We start from the raw sequence: 14,263 nt of genomic DNA on the forward strand, positions 1-14,263 counted from the left end.
CAGTTCATTGGTTGTATGCCTCAATAACACTCTATACCTTACTCCTACCATAATATACTATACAATAACATGCCATGGCATACCTCACCATACTATACAATAGCACACCACGTGTTGTATGCCTTAAAAACATGCCATAACATACTGTTACCATAATTTACTTTACAATAGGCATTGACATACCTCCCTATACCCTCCTGTACAGTATCAGACCCTAGCGTACCATATTATATAATAAACCATATACCATGCAATACTGGGCTATACCATAATATACCATAACATAACTGCCCATACCATGAAATGACAGACTGTACTGTACAATGACAGGCATTTCCATATACTATTATCCAATGAAGGCACCCTCCATCTCCTTTTACCTCTACCCACCCCTGAACCCTAAGTCACCTTTGCCCGCCTTTACCTCCACCTTCCCCTGGACCCTAAAGTCAAGTTGCCCCTACACCCTCCAACCACCGGCATTGCTTGTCCTGTATGCTCCTGTCCTGTTGTCTGCTCTGTCCACCACCGGCCCTCCCTCTTTGTTGCTTTCCCTCTTAAGAAAAGTGCAGAAAAGTCTTGCCAGCTGGTGTCAAGATCCTGCAAGGATGCAAACAGCACAACGCTCTCTGCTCTGCATGACCATTTTGATGCTGTCCTTATGCTGGGCCAAAACACAAACTTCAGCTTCAACGTAAAATAATTAAATGTGATTAAATAAAAAAAAATGTTTTAATGTGAAGGCAGAACATAATCGCATATTAAGAAAATGGACCACTGGCCCCTGCAGTCAACACTGGGTGCATCATAGCACTTTAAAAAAAAAAGATTTTTTTTCTACCTTAAGACATGCTGCACAGCAGGCATGCTACTGAACAACAAAGCCAATAACTCTCCCACAGGCGAGACCTATTTGCTTTTACCAAAGCTTATTTTTTGTTCAATAAACCTCCCCCCCCTCCCCCCCCCCTCCCCCCCTTTGCCAATGTTAAAGAGCATCGGCAAAAGGCCGTGACAATCCCAAATGAGAGACCCATAGGTTTTGCCAGTGCTTGTTTTTAATACTACAGTTTATTTGTAGCCTTCTTTTTGTAGGCAAGACTTCTCTAACAATTCCAAACAGCTTTCCACTGGTTAATACGTGTGCGTTCCAACCCCCACTTCATCTAAAAGTCTTAAATGTACTCCATTCTTAAAAGGGCATTCTTTTAATTTAACTACAGAATTACCACAGGAAAGTTGGAACGATGTAGGTTTATATCATTTGCGTAATTGCTGTCTGTGTTTAGACTATCCCTTGTAATTTACATCTGCTTTTATTCTGTGTGGTAAGTAACCCATAAAAATGAAAATCATTTTCTCCATTATTCCATTAGGACCACTGAAACCTAGATAATTATCAATGCTTTCTTCCATTCCCAGATATTTGTTAACTAAACTACACTTGTTTGTTCTGTTCATCTTTGACGCAATGAGTAGTATCTGATAAAGGCTTCTAGCTGCAGATTGCTTGCCTTAGAATATTCCCTAGGCGTCAAACTGGATCTGGAAAGTTTTTTGAGCAGTCCCCTTGCACGCTGGCAGGTGACGTGTAGTCTGCGCGGTGCCGATATAGGTGCCACCCCAGCACACAACTCAGTTTCTTCTTTTCCACGCCGTCAGTGTGGATATGGATCAAGCTCCCCTCAGTCACTTTTTGACGGATTTATTTTTTCGACCGTTTTGTCAACTTGAGGACCAATGTGCAAGTCTTTCAAAATACCTACTGGTTTTAAACCTTGTGGTGCCTCTAACAGATGTCTGTGCCAAACACCACTTGGAATGTCTGTGGTGCCTGGAGCGGGACCGCGACTGCCATTCATGAGCATACCATGAAGCTTATGGAAGCTCGACACGCAACTCTGCACTGCGTCCTGTACACAAGGGAGGTCTCGGGACTGCTCTCTGAGTCGCTCTTACTGGTCATTGTCGCTATCCTGGACTACTTCAGGTAAATCTCATAAGAGGTCCAAGAACTCAAAGTTCTTCGACATCTGTACCATTCATTTATCGACACGCAGGAATGATGCCACAAGTCCAGGCCCTTCTCCCAGGTCTTCCCTGTGTAGCCTGCGCCTGAAACTGGGTCCGCTTTGCGTTTCCCCAAGTTGTCCAGAGCGTCCCCGCCCAAATTTGAGTCTTTAGGCCATGAGCCTCATTTTTGGGTGGCGCCTTTGGACGCTATTGGTTTTGAAGGGACACCAACTTGGTTTCTGCCATTGGGTTCGATCCTCTGGATCCATTGGTGGAACTGTATCAGCCATGACTTCTACTGGGGACTGTTCCAATAGCACCTTTCCTGGCCCCGTCGAACCCATCATGATTCCCGAGACGGAGCCAGGCCATTGTCGCTTGATGTCGGTTCTGGCAACGACCAGGTCCGTGCTTCTGGTGTGGAAAATAGTCCCGAAACTGAGGTCAGCGCGCTGGGGTGGCGCCTATATAGGCACCACGCATGTCACTTCCATCACGTATGCCGCCACTACGCAGAGGTGAAGGACTCCACCTGCTGGCATGCAATGGGAGTGGTCAAACTTTCTGGATCTAGTCTGACTCCTGGGGAATATTGTAAGGTAAAAAATCTGCGGCTATTCTCCCTACCAGATAAGGAATTATCGAAGGTAAATAACTTGTTTGTTCATACATCTAATTAGGTGAATGTTGCTTTCTTTGACCTCAGTTCATCTGAAATTGAGTTCTCGTAAGCCTGTTGATGAGCTTCTGCAATTATCACCAGCTCTTGGGCTAAAATATGAGATTTGATGGTCATTGAACATACCTTTCTTGGTGATACAGATAGAATGAAATCTGAAGATAACCTATTTAATTTAATGTTTACTGAACAAGATCCATGCCTCATGAATGTCCACAGCCCTGTCCTTTCCCCTTTCTTGGTCTCTATCCAGCATCAAGGCACAGATTGAAACTATGTATACAAATATTCAGTGGGAAGCACCCACTTCTTGTTATAAATATTCAAAGCGCAGACAAATGTCATTTCAAAAGAATGAAACTGTTTGGCCTCCTTTTACAATAAAGATGATCTGCTAATGATTTAAATAGCTTAAAGTATGGAACAATCATCTGTGAATGCCCCTGGAAAGATTTTGTTGATGAATATTAATATGCAGCCTTTTTTTTAGGGGAGGCCTCTTGGAATCACTCCAGACTTTCTTGAATCTTGTCCTTGTGGTTTTTTCAACTTCCACACATTCTATTGGCCTTTGCATGTGGCTTTCAAAAATGAAAGCACGCAATTGGCCAAAGGCGGGTGCATGTCCCCCACTTTCCTGTAAATGGTCACTCCCACGGCATCCAGCTGTCGGGAGCGCGAGCAGCGGCGCGCAGGGTGCCAGCTGCATTCCTCTTTGTGGATCATTAAACACAGCGCGGTCGCTTTCAGTTTAGTGGCCGTGCTAGTTTGTTTCACTCCCCACTTCTCCTCTCTGACCATGACTCCCTCCTCTCTTTCCGCACCCGCAGCCTCTCGACATTCTCCAGCAGTTTCACATCCGTATTCTCTCACATCCACCTCTTTTCTCCATTTGATTTCCCATTTACATCTTCAATTAATGCCCCCATACGCCTTCTCTTCACCCTCATTCCCCCTGCCCACTCATGTTAACTCAGTCTTTACTTCCGCTCACAAATTCCTACCACTGCTCTGCCTTGCCCCCCTCGGCTTCCCTCTATCCTCCTAAGTTCTCTCACCCCCACAGCCGTAGATGCTTTCCTCGCCCACTTCACAACCCCAAATGTCCCATCCCACGTTGCTTCTACGAAACCACTCCGCACTACCCTTTTACCCCTCACCCTGAAAATGTATTCTAACTCCATTCCACACATTCCCTCCCGCACTCCCTTTCGCTGCTCTCCCGTACTCATTTGCCCCCCCCCCGAAACTCCTATTCTTTGCTGGAATCCTATCTTGCCTCCACAATCCTCACTGGGTCCCCATCTCACTTCCATGCCCCTTGTGCATTTACCCCCTCCTTTTACTACCCGCCCCATCCTCACCGCCCTGCTTCGCCTCCCTGATTCCTCATCTCCTTCTTAACCACCTCCACACATCCCTTCATAGCCACGCCCATTCCTTCAGTCCCCTTCACCCTCTTTACTCTCCATTCCCTGTTCCGCCAGCCATCAATCACCCCTTCTTGCCCTCGTTCATCCCTAGCTCTTTTCCACTAAGATCCACTCATCCCTTTTTCCCCCCATCATATCTTATTTCACGCCCACTCATTCCATCACCCATTCTGTGTCCTCAGTGTTGTACGTGTTGCACGTGCTCCGCGTTTACTTTGATTTGTGTGCTTAGCTCTGTGTACTGTCTTCTACTGCTACTCGATTTATGTGTACTCGGATGTTTCTATGTCTTTACACCCGTTTTAAACGCGCTACCACCCCCTGAATGACTTCCATATCGACCTTGCATGCTGTACGTGTACTCTGTGCTATGTGGCAGTCGTGTGCGGTTGCTTTGTGCTTGGCATGTTTTCTGTGCAATATGCTACTATCTTGTGTTTTGTGGCCTGCCTTGTTCTGTGGTCTCGGTGCTGCCGCCCTCTTACCTGAGTTTTACATGCACCCTTTCTACCCTGCGCTTTGCGTACACTAAGCTCTAAGTATGTATTGCCACAACAGGGCCCTACTGTGAACTCTGCTGTGCATATATTTTACAACATATTGCCATGTGCTCCATGTGTGGTGTATATTCTGTGTTCTACACTTACTCTGTGCTATACACACATGCACTCTGCTCAACTTACACCATGTTTCCCTGGTTTTACATGCATTTGTGCTGAGTACTATTGAGTTGGATAACCAATAGCTGTCTGTTATTCAGCGACAAGATGCCCCTTTGCGGGTGGAAGTGCACTTTACAAATACACGTTATGCTATGTTACTATGATGAACTGCCCCCACCTAACAATAAAAACCATAACAAAAAAGCATTGGAACAGGCAGGGAAAAAGTGACAGCATTGCATAAACAAAAAAACTAGAACACATTTTTGGTGTTAATTTTGGTTTTTATTTTGGTACTTCAGTTGTGTATATAATGTTTTCTAGGTTATATATAAGGTGACAACTTATAACTTTTAAACCTGCTGCTCAGCATTCACAATGCTCTACAACACATATTAAAAACATTAACAAAGCCAATAGCTCTGTCTAAACACTTATTAGGCCCCAAAGGCGAGACCTATTGGCAATGGCAATGCTTGTTATAGTCGTTTTTGTCATCTCAGACACTTTTATGGTTTTGCATGAGACTGTATCTTGCTATTGTAATTCAGAAGAGATTATTTAAACGTTATATATTTTCTGTAGGTGGACCGGGTATTATCTCTTCACCATACGGAGGGGCTGCTGGATTTGCCCAAGCCATAGGCTTTCCTCATACAGCCGGTAAGTAGTCTTCACTTAGCTTTCAATGAGGCAAAAAGATATCAGTAAGCTGAAAAACAGTATTATTGGGATAATAAGGCATTTTGTTTTTTCTCAAACAACATCTCAATAGTTTGGCTTAAAAGAAAGAGGACTGAATGGCTAGATAAGTAAATGAAAATTAATGTTATTATTTCACTTGAACAATAATTTTGCCTATTTTTAGGGAAATTGAAGAACACCTCAAATCTGGCTGCATCCTCTCTTCTGTGTTGATTGTTGAAAGTGATCTCTGCTCTGGAGGGTCCCACCCAAGAAAGAAAATATTCAGATAAGAACCCACTATCTTGGGCTGAGATGCTCACGCAGCAGATGGGTCCATGATTTTTTAAATGGTTGCAATTAAAAACTTTGTATCAATGAAGTCAAGAAGTCAAAGGTGTCACAGCCTCCCTTCTTTCCTTCATGGCTATCTTCCAAATGATAAAGGGTTTAAACCTAAAGGCTATACCCCAATAGGGTTTTCCATTTTCAAACAAGGAGGCACCAACATTTTCCATCATGGCCCAGCATGATATTGGGTAGGCACTCCAATATCATATTCCCCACCTCAAATCATTTGTCGATCAAATAAATATTTAGTGAATATTTGATTCAGAAAATACCAAAATATCAGTGAATGTAAACCATAAGAAAATATAGAATGTGATTATATTGCCACTGTCGGACTATTTTATCAACAAAAGCAGTTTGCCGGGGAAGAAATGCAAATTGCTAGAGCATAACAGTATGGGATCAAATCAGAACATATTTAGGGTTAGGTTTTAACATAACCTGGGTCATGGATCTTTTGACCACCTTCCTAACTAGCCCAGTCTCACAACAGGTTGATCTGAAGTACGATTACTCCTTGGATTATATGATCTCTGTTTTTTCATCTTGAGCTTGGGAGTTATATTTTTTCAAGAACCCTGCCAGAGAAATAAGGTCCGTTGGTTCATTCTAGATAAAACAAGAACCTAGAAAACTATTCTTAAGTCCTCTTCTGGGTAGAAATAATATTTGGCAAATGTAGCTTGTGCTACTTAACACTTTACAGTATTTCAATTAGCTAATGCAAACTCTAGTTTGAAATAATTAGTTTGCTTTGTTTATTGGCTTGTGGTGCTTAGAAATGAGCAAGTTTACTTTTCAGGCAGCTGACAAGTGAGCGAACTTCTTTAGGGGTTGAGTGGCATTGACTGTCTTTCTGGAGGGGAATGTGTCTTCTGTGTCTTTAATGGTAACATGAACCAAGTAGATTCAATATCCAGGCCTTGGTCTGCACAGAAACTGGCAGCGATAAGTAATCAATGCGAGGTCTTCGAGCTATGTGTCTACTGGCTGAGCTTCGCTAAATGCAAAATGAACTGGCTTTGATTGCGATTAGCTTGTATGTATCCAATGCTGTGTTTTTAAACAAATGTTTTAGGTGTTTAGTGTCCACAAGGGAGGACACTTTGGAATACATCTGTATGCCATTCACATAGTGGAATGCTCTGATGGGCAACTTTTGAATCAAACCTCCAGCTGTTCCATGCACACAATGGAACGGCTAGCATTATAACTTAGTAGAGCCAGTCCAACAAATGAAGTCAGTTTAGAAGTCTGGTGCCAAGTCCTGTAATCTTTCAACAATCTTTCTATTACTTTCTAACAACATCATTACCTTAAAACAGACAGCTTTATTGTTGTTGCTTGAGTGGAAGTTAGTTTTGCAATGAAATGTATCACAGGAAGTAAATAAGTCCGGTATTTGTTAAGCGCAAACTAATCACCCCTCAGGGTCTCAAGGCCCTGGGGGCTGTTGGGGAGATTAAGTGAGTTATTGCTCAGAGTCACATGGTGCTGAGCAGAGCTGCCGCCGGCAATCGAACCAGGAACCCCGTGCTCTGAAGTCAGCCGCTCTGGACGCTGTGCCACACCTCTCCCTTCGTAAAATCTTCTATGTGGTATTTTCCATTAGAATTCACCTTTCTACATTCATTAAGTTCAGTATTTTCTGCTCATATTTTTTCCTATTCGAAGCTCTGTTGATGTTTTTGACAGAAAGCTTCAGAAGTTTTTTACACATAATTGTTTGTCATGTAAATGTAACTTTTTATTTACCATAATTAACTTTTGCGGCAGAATTGATAAATGCTATATGTATTTTAGTAACGATTGAGTCAAATGAAATAATTTCACTTGAGGGCCTGTGTTCAAAAGTACTGCAGTGAAGCACAGATGTGCAGATTTATTCTGGCCCCTATTACATTTAGGTACCAGAAAGCTGATCTGAAAAGCTGTGCAGTAGTCCAGTTCATCCACATTATCTAGTTTCTAGTACTGAAATCTATTTAATCAGCCTGAAAATATTTTGAGTCTTAATATACGAGAACAAATGTGAGCTCCCAAATTCATTGTTCATTGCTGTTTGTCACACACCATTCTCGCATCAGAAACTTGTTATTACCACTTCAGTGAGCTGTTTGAACCAGTATTTACAAATATGCGTTACATTCCAAATGTTCCTGTTCAGCAAAGTAAGCTTCAAGTCCAGGAAACTACCTTCAAAGTTTGTCTATTTTTTCAAGGTCATCTCCCTGCTCAAGATATTCCTGACTCTTGTGTGTCTCCATCAAAGCAGATAATGAAAGTTCACCAGAATCCCCTAAATCCTGGCATGGCTTGCAAAACTACACCTTCAAATGTTGCAGTATCATGTATAAGGCATTTAAGGTGATATCACAAGAGTACTGATCTCCATAGGTCTTAGCGACAACCGAACCCATACGCTCTATCAAAACTGGATTTACAAAATATTTTACAAGTTTAAGACTGTAGAGCACCATACCCCTCCGAAATGTGCTTGTGGCCTCCCTTTTGCAATGAGGAAAGAGTTCAAAAGTAGCTAGTTTAAGGAGTACTTGTACTACCTAATATCAGCCCTCTCGCAGTCATCTCCTAAGGACTCCATAAACTAGGTTCTTTTTCCTCTCTGAAACTGAAATTTTAAGTGCGCAATCTCTTTTACACGGAGTCCAACACTTCTTTCATCAGTCCTAACAGGGCAAGCCATGACCAAGTAATGGGCACCTGTGCAACTGCTTTAAATGTTTAACCCACTGCTGAAACCTGTTCCAGTGGCTGACTGCTAATACCAGAACTTATACAGCATCTTTAGTTTATAAAGGCACGTAAAAGGGAATGTGGCAAAGGACCTCTACTAGCCTTGTACCTGGTTCTATCACAAATACTGAATGCTTACTTAAACAGCTTTCTGCAAGCTTAGACTTATGAATGGGGAATTGGTGGTGGTAAGAGTGTGGTGGATAAGGTCAAAAACCAGGTAAAGGTACTACCGTTTGAAAGGAAGGTGTGAGGTTAGAAGACAAGGAACTGAACACTTGAGAAACAGTTTACCATAGAAAAGAGTTGAATTCAATGCATGTAAAACGTTTGTAAAATATAGATGAGGCATATGATCTGTAGATCATATGCTGAGCATAGATCACCATCGAGTGTTGGGTTCGGATGTTTGCACTTTGTTTTTCTTCGAAGAAGTCTGTCCAGTCGCAGGGTAGGTGACTCCTCCTTTCGGTGATAGTACGCATGGGCATCAACTCCATTGTTAGATTGTTTTTTTTTCTGCCATCGGATGTGAATTGTTGCGCTACAGTTCGGCACCATTTATTCGGGCCCCCTTCGATGCGTAATCGACTACCCTCGACTGTGTTGTTTATGGATCAGGTTTCCCATTCTCCGCATATTGTTTACACTCGAAAACCTTTGATCAGAAGATTCGTGGAAGTAGCAGTCAATGGAACGGACTCCATTCAAGACCTGTCCAGGTTGTCGCGCTAAGTTTCCGCGCACCGACTTGCACGAAGTCTGCAACCTTTGCCTCTCACCGGAACACGACGAGAAGTGCTGCGACGCGTGTTGGTCATTACGATCGAAGAAGACGCTCTGTGACCGTCGGGCTCGACGTCACGAAATGTACCAGCAAAGTAGCTCCTTGCCGGATCTCCTCGGAGTAGAGTCCGAACACAAAGAATCACAAGCGCAGGAAGCCGAAATGGAGGAGGAACACCTCTCCGTGTCTGAAGCTGACTCCGATGCCGAAAACCTCACACCGGGACAACAGATCGTGAGTAAAGACCGTCTGGCTCGACGATAACGATAAATTATAACCTAAATGATATTGCTTTAGATAATAAAATATTTGATTGCAGAAGAAGTAAAGACCACATCTTTTTGAGGCCTACTGATTAGTAGAACTTAATAAAAATTGAAGGTAGGGGCCCTGCCAAAGTCACTTAAATGTTCCTTATCATAATAGAAGATTCTTCTGGAAAAACCCAGTTAGTGAAAAGCACACACCTCCGCAGGGGCAGCTCCTCCGTTAAGGCAGAAAAACATCACCTCCACTAAAAAGTTGCCCCCGATGGAAAAATAAAATGGTAATAAATAATTTATTACCATTTTATTTTTCAAAGCGTCCGGAAGGGGGGGTGGGGCTTTCTGATTTCTGCTGCTGGCAGATAGGCAGCAGCAGAAAGAGATAGACAGGGCACAATGTTTAAATTGCGCATGTCTTTTTGGCTAGTCGTCTTGGGCCGGCCAGCCAGACATGCGCATTTTAAACTTCTCGGACCCAGCTGTCTAAGACAGCTGAGTTAGAGACCGCATAGGGCTCCAGTGCCCTTGAGAGCAGCGAAAGGCTACTCCCTCCAGTCCTGGCGCTGCTTTCATGCAGCTTGAGAGCAGAACCAGGATTGGTTACTGCAATTTCCTGGAGCCTGCCTGCACTTAACAACCCCAAGCAAGTAGGAGGACGTTGCATCAGGAAGGTAAGTGGGATTTTTTAAAACTTGTTTTTAGATTTCATTTTTGTCCCCCGCCCTCTTTACCTGTCAGCCACCACTGCTCCTCAGTGGACAGTCAACGTATTTTGACCTCTGTAAAGGATGAGTAAAGACTATTCGTAGAGGATCTTCGTGAGGACTGACCAGATCCTCATACTGTAGATTTTCCTATTGCAAATTAAACTTATTGGAGGGTTTGTGCTGAGGGTTTTAGTCCAAGAATTTTGAAAAAAGCGTTTCTTAAAAAGAAAAGAGTCCTTTGCTCAGATAGGATCAAGTAATGACATACCATGATTCTTTTCCAGGCACCAATTATTTTGTTGGAAGGAAAGTGGGCAGAAAATGATTAAGCTTGTCGTATCGCATTTCGGGTCTCAAGTAGGTTCTAACCAAGTTGATAACTTCATGTGAGACACTATGGGTCGCTTAAGAAGCCTTTTAAGTGCTGATGTGTGGTGTGGTAGACAATTGTCCTAGGAATTATGCTATTAGTGAGGGAGGTTTGAGTTGTCCCATTATTTACAACTCATACTGGTGAACCCCAATTGTTCATATACGGACAGTATGTAAATTCGAACTCTCATATAACATACTGCTGCTCAAAGCCGCGATTAGTGGGCTATGCAGTGTGTATTTCTCAATTGATGCCTGTACATGTGGTCCTCTTGTTTGTGGGTAAATGATCAGCAGTCAGCCAATCAAAGAAACTGGTATGCGTTAGTTTCTGTAGCAAGGACATTTGTTGCCGTACGTTGTCCTTGTAATTGACAATCTTCTTTGCTGAAATTGGTATCTAATTGGGCTCTGTACCACACCCAACTAATTGAGCGCTTTTCTGTGTGCCTTAAGGTGCTCAGGGGAGTAGATTGTAACCATTGATCCTCAGCCAATGAATGTCATCAGTTAATTATGCCGGACAATGTTTCGCATATGATTAAGTGCACAGAGTTTCTGGAATGGAGTGAGATACCTGGAGGTCAAGGACCTTTTCTTGCAGATTTGTGTCAAGAAAATAGCTTTAAATCTGTGATGAATAGCTCAAATGTCCAAGTACATAACCAATGTTTTGCAACCTTTATTTCATATACTTCAGTGAACTGCCATACAAAGGTTGTTCAAACTTCATTGCTACCAGGGAAGGCAATGCAATCAATTCTGGGTATGTTCCTTTGAGTGGGTAATTCCCTTACTCAATACATCACATTAGTGTCAGATGTTTGTTGACAAACCTCATCTGAAATATAGGATTTAGTCTTTAATTTAAAGGTGCCAAACCCACTTTTCTCATTGTTCCATGTGGCATTGGCCATGGATGTTTTGTTTTGGTGCTCTTACACCTGAGCAGAGGCAAGGAGGAATATCAATCTTGTGTTTTGCTCATTTTGTTTAGGCCATGTTTGAACGTATGTTCCTGTATCTATGCAAGACTGTAAAAGTGTAGGCTTCCTACTAAGCCTGTAGACATATGACCAAATTGTACACAAGAAAAAGTGTACATTTTTAAAGTCTTATCTAGAGCTCTTTGGATCAGTCTTCTATAGCAAGCTACACAACTGATTCTAATAAAGTAGTCAAGTCCACCTGCACTCAACTGTGTTTTTCAGACCGGAGTATGATAATGCGGAGTGGTTGATTTGTTGCCTACTTAAGGACCCTGAAAGAGCCACGGAGGAAACTACTCCGACAGTGCATGTAAAGTTGTTGAGTGAGCGTTAAGAGATAATGTTCTGAGACTCGGAGTAAAGTTTGCTCATGTCCATGACAGTTATATAATTCGGGCTATAAAATTAATTGAATTGGGTAGTAAATATCGGTCCCTGTTGGAGGGTCTGCATAGAAACAAGCTGCTATTGGCTCAGTAGCCACTGTTCCCTGAATTCACTGACTGCCAACACCCACTGAACAGCACTCTGTGCAAAAAGGTGAAGCCATTGCAGTATTATGGGTCTGCCATTGCTTCCACTTATCTGCCTCATTAGGCTGTCTCCAAATAGAAGACTCTAGCATCACCATACCTGCTCCCATGGTTAAAAAGTAAATCCTGTGGCCACAACAATAAAGATTCAATTGATTATTGACTGGGTGTTGACAATGTTGCCGACTACTTGTCAAGGCTCAACCGCAGTAGCTGAGCAGGTGGGTCCAGTTTGAATGGAGGAGCATGCAAGATTAAATTGTATAAGTTGCCCTTCTGTTTACCATTAGCTGAAAAGGTAACTGCCTTCCAGCTGTGAACGAGGCCATTGTGTTCGGTAGCAGATCAAACACCATATTCCTTTTGCATGAAAGGTGGTATCCACCATCATGGTCATCTTGCAAGAGGTAACCGGGCCTGGAGGAGGGTTATTACTGAGAGCGCAGTCATAAATAATGGTGGGGTTCTTGGTTCATGATAGTATTCAGTTTGCCTGGTAGAGTAGATCATCAGGGTATTCTAAAGACCAACACCTGTGAATAGTTGGTCTAGAGGAAATTGAGATAGCAAAATGTTGGTAGAGAATTTTAGAGTAGAGGAGCCATTCCTCAATTCTTTTAGCGGGATCTGACCAAAATGTCATGTGAGAAAATGAGCCTAGGTTTTTGTAGTGTCTCGGGTGGCTGACCAGTATTTTTGGTGGGCAACAAATCACCCAGCTTCTGGAGGTAAGCCCACATCCTTCTCAGATTGCGGCGAGGTGGCCATTGGAATTAATTGGCCCATGGCTGCTGGAGAGCCACCCTGAAGGAGGATGGAATTTCAGAACAAGCATCACAGAATAGATTTGTGTAGTGGGCATTACACATCACTTTGAACCATCTGACTGCAGGTAAAGAAAGGTTTATTTCCACGTTTGCCTAGAGCAGCTAGTCTCCATCTCTCCTCAGCTCCAACCCCCATATCTTCAGACCACAACCGCTCTAATGTTCTGTGTTCGATATTCTCTTCACAGACGATTGGCTCAATCGTCTATGATACAATTAAGCAGAACCATAGCATAGTATAACACATAACATTTGTCCTTCTTTACAATAACCTTTAAGAAAATTAAATAAAATAATAACAAAAATACAAAAACAATTGCACTAAATTCTATGCCAACAACTTAAATTTCTATACTTGTGTCATTAAACTTCACACACAAGCTCCTTATATTTCGCAGGAAATTTAATTTCTCTTTTACTCTGCCATCCTCTTGTACCTCTACATCAGGAGATTTTACATTTTCTTTTGTACCACTCCATTTTTTTTCTTCACATCGAATCCAGCAGCTTTTTCCTCACAACCATTATCTCTACACATCAATCACTTTTACTAATCTACTTTTATTCCATCTAGATCCACAATTCATCTCAACATAATTCCTTCCCACTTTCTTGACCACTTTTGGCTCCGAAAATACTGGTCTACCTTTTCTTATGCACCTGGCAATTTAATTCTGACCTTTTGGCCACATGAAATATCAAACTCCTTAGTTCTGCTTCTTTCATCAAAATTATTTTTTATAAGTACTTTGCTTCTCCTTAACTCTCTTCTACAATTCCTTGACATCTACCTTCATACTTGGTGCCTTGTAGCCAAAACCAGCTGCTAATTTTGGTTTCATTTTCCTCCGTAATTGAAACGGAGATAAACCTGTGCTACAATGTATACTGGGTCCATATGCCTACAACATCTCGTTAACGTGATCAGTACAATTTCTACCATTAGCCGTTGCTTATTGATTGCTCTTGTTTACAATCATATTACCCTTTCTACCAGACCATTGGCCTGGGATTGTATACTGCAGTTTTACAATGGTGAATCTTTCTGTGGCATAAATAGGTATGTCATCTGGATAACATTTCCTAATGAACAACTTCTCCATAAATTGTATAAAATGTTTACGTGTCACTTCCTTCAGTCTCAAAACATTTAGAATAGTAGTCTACCATGACTACCACAAATCTGTTACAATATCCCATAAT

The 14,263-nt window shown here is 42.2% G+C and overlaps 1 protein-coding gene across 5 annotated transcripts in view; it reads left to right on the top strand.

Annotated features, from left to right (window-relative positions):
• PTBP3 (polypyrimidine tract binding protein 3) overlaps positions 1–14,263 on the top strand; it is a 683,480-nt gene that overhangs the window by 549,612 nt on the left and 119,605 nt on the right. For all 5 annotated transcript variants that reach the window (XM_085641272.1, XM_085641268.1, XM_085641270.1 and 2 more), the window contains one exon: positions 5,373–5,450. In XM_085641272.1, the coding sequence (XP_085497398.1) occupies positions 5,373–5,450 (78 nt within the window). The remainder of the gene's footprint in view (positions 1–5,372; positions 5,451–14,263) is intronic.

The sequence above is a fragment of the Triturus cristatus genome, chromosome 2_2 (assembly GCF_964204655.1).
Source record: "Triturus cristatus chromosome 2_2, aTriCri1.1, whole genome shotgun sequence".
NCBI classification, from domain to species: domain Eukaryota; kingdom Metazoa; phylum Chordata; class Amphibia; order Caudata; family Salamandridae; genus Triturus; species Triturus cristatus.